Source organism: Dipodomys ordii, unplaced genomic scaffold (assembly GCF_000151885.1).
Source record: "Dipodomys ordii isolate 6190 unplaced genomic scaffold, Dord_2.0 Scaffold6, whole genome shotgun sequence".
Lineage (NCBI taxonomy): Eukaryota > Metazoa > Chordata > Mammalia > Rodentia > Heteromyidae > Dipodomys > Dipodomys ordii.
This window is the reverse complement of record NW_012267222.1, coordinates 716,269-722,165: the sequence shown is the minus strand read 5'-3', so window position 1 is coordinate 722,165 and position 5,897 is coordinate 716,269. Positions and strand designations below refer to the sequence as shown.

At 59.2% G+C, this 5,897-nt stretch overlaps 1 protein-coding gene across 1 annotated transcript in view; it reads left to right on the top strand.

Annotated features, from left to right (window-relative positions):
- The window catches only part of Morn1 (MORN repeat containing 1), a 45,905-nt gene that overhangs the window by 25,889 nt on the left and 14,119 nt on the right, over positions 1-5,897 (top strand). The window contains exons 7-8 of the mRNA XM_013031468.1: positions 3,007-3,103; positions 3,642-3,752. Of these exons, the coding sequence (XP_012886922.1) occupies positions 3,007-3,103; positions 3,642-3,752 (208 nt within the window). The remainder of the gene's footprint in view (positions 1-3,006; positions 3,104-3,641; positions 3,753-5,897) is intronic.

The following is a 5,897-nucleotide window of genomic DNA, read 5'->3' as shown; positions in this document are numbered from 1 at the left end:
CTCCTTCTCCTCTTCCTCCTCCTCCTCCTCCTCCTCTTCCCCTTCTTCCTCCTTCTCTTCCTCCTTCTCCTCCTCCTCCTTCTCCTCCTCCTCCTCCTCCTGTCAGTCATGGGGCTTGAACTATGGGCCTGGACACCGTCCCTCCGCTCTTCAGCTCAAGGCTAGCACTCTATCACTTGAGCCACAGTGCCATTTCTGGCTTTTTCTGCTTATGTGGTGCTGAGGAATTGAACCTGGGGCTTCAGGTGTACAAGGAAGGCGCTCTACCACTGAGCCACCTTCCCAGCCCCTAACTAATGGGTAGGAAGGAAGAAAGCCAGTGGGGGTTAACCAGGAAGCACTTCCTGCCTGAGGACAGGGTACTTGTTCCTTAGTCCTTGAGCTCAGTCTGCTGGCTGTCTTGAGCACCGTGCACAGGCAGCAGCGCAGCAGGAATGGGGGCTGAGCCCACCTCCGGTGCTCAGTCGCCAGAGCAACTGTGTCGCGGGCACCTATGTCTGTGCACTCCAGGCTTGCTTGCTTTGGGGTGAGCGTGGTCTCCGTGTGGCTCCTCCCTCGCTGGCTGTCAGCGTCGCCACTCTCCTGTGTCCCTCGGCAACACTGTCCTCCCTTCAGGCCATCCAGGCAGCGGCCGGGGAGAAGCAGAGCAGGCGTGGTGGCCGCCGGGGGGGCTCATGCTGGCCGCTCGGTGGCCGCAGCTCCCATAGCTGGTCTTGGGCCAAGCTCTGTACCGCCACGAAGCCAGAGCTCCAGGGCGTCACTTCTGAGCCGAGGCTGGCCCTGGCCCAGAGAGCCACCCTGTGAAGGCGTCATCCCCACCCCCGGCGTCCTCGGTTCGTGAGGCGGCTGCCCATTTGCTGAGAAATGTGCTGGGGGTTTGTAACATCAGACGGCCATGCTTTCTGTCAATGCGTGGTACCAACCGTGCTGTCCTAAAGCCACAGACCTCAACCCTGATCCACCCAGCAGTGCCCCGTGGCCGGCGCCGGTGCTGGGCATGCAGCCGGCAGCCCCCTGGGTGGCGGCGGTAGGTGTGTTTTGGCGAGCACCTTCCGCCACGTGGGAAGGGTGCCTGGGCACGTGGGGGAGAGTGGCTATCGCAGACTAGCGCACGGGCTCCTCACCCACGCTGCTTCCTGGCTGTGGCCCACAGGCAGCTACCATGGCGGCACTGTTCATCACTGCCACCATGCCCCGACCTGCCCACAGCTGCAGGAAGGCCGAGACGGCTTCCTCAGAGGCCACAGCAGCCAGAAGCTCCCACAGAAGGAAAGCGCTGGGTTCTTCTGGACTCTGTCTCGGCTCCCAGCACACACTCAAATCCAGCCATGAGCCAGACAACATGTCTGTGTGGACGGCAAGTGTTTATCTTGATGTGAGCATGCAGAATGTCACCCTTGGGAGCACTGGGACCGGAAGGAAGGAGATGAGAGGCAGGCGTGAGGACCAAAGTACTGGGGAGGTGGGAGGGCATCAAGACCACTGGGGAGAAGCCGGTAACTGCAGTCCTGTGGTGTCACTTGGTGAGGTCTGGAATAACATGGTGGAGAAAGCCAGGCAAAGTGAGGTCCTGTGTACGGGCAGGGGCACCTCAGCTCTACACCCTGCAGACCCCTCCTGCCCACAGCCTCTGTGTGGGCCCCACATCCGTGCAGCAGAAGGGGACAGCTGTGTCCACACGGGGGACGGCGGGAGCACAGGTCAGGCAGGGACCGCAGCTGCTCCTAACTGAGGACCGGAGGCTGGGCCCCAGACGAGGCCAGTCAGCCAAGCAGCAGTGGGGACACAGCGGGGTGTGGTGGTACGGGCCATCCCAGGGCTGCAGGTCACCGGTGGTCCCTGCCATGTGCTTGTAGCTGACTGCCACCCCCTTGGCTGCCCCTTGTGTGGGGACAAGGCAGGAGATATGGACCGTGTGTCCAGCAGCTGTGGCTCGCTTCCCCAGCCCCAGGACCCTCTCTGGACGCTTAGCGGGATCTGCTCTCCAGTGCCGTGCAGGGGCCGCGTGTCCCGAGTAGGCCGTGGAAAGCTCTTGCCCGGTCTTTGGGGTGTCTGCACCTTTCAGGGCCCTGGCCTCCTCCAAGTGTGTATGGCCACAGCCTTCAGCTGTGCCGGCCATCCACACCCCAGAACCCGGCACTCGGCTGCTGCCTGGCCCTGTCACCACGAGGCCTAGGGAGCTCAGGGACATGCCTGAGCTGCTGAGTGCTGTGCAGCCTGGGCATCTGAAGAGGAGGGGAAGAGGAACCCAGTTACCCTTAGCAAAAGAGTGACGCAACCAACCCGTCTGGGGCCAGTTTTCCTCTACCAGAAGGAAATCATAGTCAGAAGAAGCTCTGTTGCCATCTTGAAATTTTCCATGAAGGCCCTGTGATTCTCTGGTGTGTGTGGTTTGGGGTAGAGGTGAGCCCGGAGGAGGCAGAGCAGGGATCTGTATCACACTCTCCGTCTCTTGGACAGGGTGTGTGTGCATGCGTGTGTGTATGTGTTCATTGGCCTTTTCACTTAGAAGCCTGGGCTAGCAGAACAGCTGGCCCCGTGGCAGCAGGCAGGTTTGGGTCTCCTAATGACCGGCTCGCAGCGTTGTATTTCTGTCCAAGAAGGTTTCCCATGCAGAGGGCACCTGTGTGAGCTGTGGTCTGTTTGTTGGCTTGGAGTACACATTGCCCTCTTCCACATTTGCTGGTGTCCTTGAAATGCAATGAATATTTAGCAAAGCCAGCAAAATAGAGTGCCCAAACCAGCAGAACTATTGTGTGGACCTTGGGGCCCTGAGGTTTCCTAGCCACCCCCAAGGCCACAGATGGACCTCGGGGCCCGGGGGCTTCCTAGCCACCCCCCAAGGCCACACATGGACCTCGGGGCCCGGGGGCTTCCTAGCCACCCCCAAGGCCACACATGGACCTCGGGGCCCGGGGGCTTCCTAGCCACCCCCAAGGCCACACATGGACCTCGGGGCCCGGGGGCTTGCTAGCCACCCCCAAGGCCACCTTGTCCCATCCACAGGGACAGTGGCACAGTGATGTCTTCAGTGGGCTGGGCAGCCTGACCCACTGCTCAGGAGCCACCTACTGCGGACTGTGGATCAACGGCCACCCAGCAGGTCAGTGAGCTTTACCCTTTCCTGCCCGTGAGGAGCTAGCCTTGTCTCCCACATTTCCCTGGGCACTCCCACAACCCCCCAGCCACAGGGCAAGGCATTGGCAGAGCTGGTCACACTGTGCTGCTGCTTAGCGGCCTCCATCTGGCTCCCTGAGGCTTCCACAGGTGGTCTGTGTCCCCAGTAGGGCTGGCCAGGCGGCCCTCGCTGGGGAACACCCCCTGGCCAGGCGTTGTTCCTTGCCATTTGTCCCTGACAATATCTGTGGCCCCCTTCTTAGACTCGGAACAAGGGTGCCACCGGGTGGTGGCCCTGCTGGGGACACAGGGCACCTCTGCAAACCTAGGTGCCCATCCTGACGCACGGGCTCCAAGCCAGCCTGACGGCGCCCTGTGGGCACCAGAGGCCCCATGGCATCTGAGCATGGCCGGCCGGTCCTCATACTGCCACGTTGTTCCCTAGCCGCCACCTCTGGCTGGACAGGGCGTGGTAGAGCCTCGCCGGAGCCATCCCGCCACTAACTCCGCTCTGCCTCTCCCAGCACCGGCCAGCAGGATTGCAGTTCTGGGTCCGGAGGTGCTCCAGGTGGTCCAGGGCACTCCCTTCACCTTGAGTGTGCAGCTGCAGCAGGATGACGGGGACATTGCTGAGAGTAAGCCGGGCGGGAAGGCCCAGCTTCCCAGAGCACAGCTCTCGAGAGGGCCAGACATGGCCACGTGGGTGGCTCATGGTCCAGGCCTTCAGAGGCCTGCTCCCTGCTGGCAGCTGTGTGTGTGTGTGTGTGTGTGTGTGTGTGTGTGTGTGTGTGTGTGTGTGTGTGTGGTATGCGTGCATGTGCAGACACAGGCATGGGGTGTGTACGTGTGTGTGTTTGGTCTCTCCCTGGAGACGAGGCTGTATCAGACATGGAAGATGGAAGAGAGGGCTTGGGTGGGCAGTCTGTAGGCAGCCTCGCTGCCTGCCAGGATGGTGGAGAAGGACGGATCCTCCTCAGCTTAGGAACTCCTGCCGTAGTAAAGGTGGACGTGTGAGTTCCCCGAGCCGTCCGCGCCATGCCAGCATCCCCTCGGTACCGTCATCCCCCTTCGTTCGGGAAGCCGTGCGGGCAGCTTGTCAGTACATTTGGTCACAACTGGTTTGTCCAGACAGCTTCACTGCGGTGACGTTAATCTGTACTGTGACGCCACGGTCTGTATCAAGCTTGCAGCCACAAGCAGGTGCCAGCCCCTTCCAGAATGTACTCTCCATGTATGACCTGACAGGGATTGCCTCAAGTTGCCTGAGTGTGCCCCTTGCCTCCCTCTCCTCTCCATCCCCCACACCTTCCTTTTTTTTTTTTTTTTTTTTTGGTCAGTCCTGGGGCTTGAACTCTGACTCGGACTGGGCGCTAACGCTCTACCACTTCTGATTTTCTGGTGGTTTATTGGAGTTTCAGACTGGGGCGGGAAGGTGGCTCAGTGGTAGAGCGCTTGCCTTGCATGCATGAGGCCCTGGGTTCAGTTCTTCAGCACCACATAAGCAGAAAAGGCTGTAAGTGGTGCTGTGGCTCAAGTGGTAGAGCGCTAGCCTTGAGTTGAGGAGCTGAGGGACAGTGCCCAGGCCCAGAGTTCAAGCCCCATGACCACCTAAAAAAAAAGGAGTGTCACAGACTTTGCTCCCCCAGCTGGCTTCGAACCACAATCCTCAGATCTCAGCCTCCTGAGTAGCTAGGATTACAGGCGTGAGCCACGAGTGCCCTGCTGTTTAGTGTGTGTGTGCGCGCGCGTGTGTGTGTGCGCGTGCGTGTGTGTGTGTGCGCGCATGTGTGCATGTGCATATGTGTGTGCGTGCACGTGTGTGCATGTGCATGTGTGTGTGCGCGCGCGTGTGTGTGCATGCACACGTGTGTGTGTGCGCGCGCATGTGTGCGTGTGCATATGTGTGTGTGCGCGCGTGTGTGTGTGCATGCGCACGTGTGTGTGTGTGTGTGCGCGCGCACACGCGCGCCAGTACTGGGGCTTGAACTCTGGGTCTCATACTTTTTGGGGAGCATGGCTCCTACTCTACCGCTGGAGTCACTCCTTACTTTAGGCTTTCTGCTGCTTAATTGAAGATAAGAATCTCACCAATTTGACTGTCTGGGCTAGCCTGGAACCTCAGTTCCCAGATCTCAGCCTCCCGAGTAGCTGGGATCACAGGTGTGCCGCTGGAGCCTGGCCCCTGCTTTTTTCCCCTTTTCTGTCTTTATTTGTAATTTTTTTTTTTTCCGTTTCACATTGGATGGTTTCTTTGCCGGTATCTTCAAGCATACAGATCCTTCCTTCCGCAGGGCCTGTTAGGGACCCGTCAGTGGGATTTTCCTCTCATCATTGTAGTTTCTTTCCCTAGAGGTTTACTCTCTTTCTTATGTCGACTAGGTCTCCACTCCATTGCCCAGCACCCAGAACCTGGTATAATCACTTCCTGTGTCCCTGACTACTCAGTCTATCACTGGGTTGCTGTCAACCTGGGTTCGTTTTCTCCTACTTACTTTGCTCCATGCGGCCATGCTTCCCACACTCCTGGCATGCCTGCTGGTCCTGGATAAAATGCCAGACATTTTAAATTCACCATGTTGGAGGCAGGCTTCCCTCATAATCCTATCTGTGTCTGAGTTTTTGCTCTGGGCAGGTGTCGCCTTATGTGCGGGCTGTTGGTCAGGTCTGGAGGAGAGCAAGTCTGGGTGATGACCCATTCCTCCTCCACTGCCCCTCCATGACCCATTCCTCCTCCACTGCCCCTCCATGACCCATTCCTCCTCCACTGCCCCTGATGACCC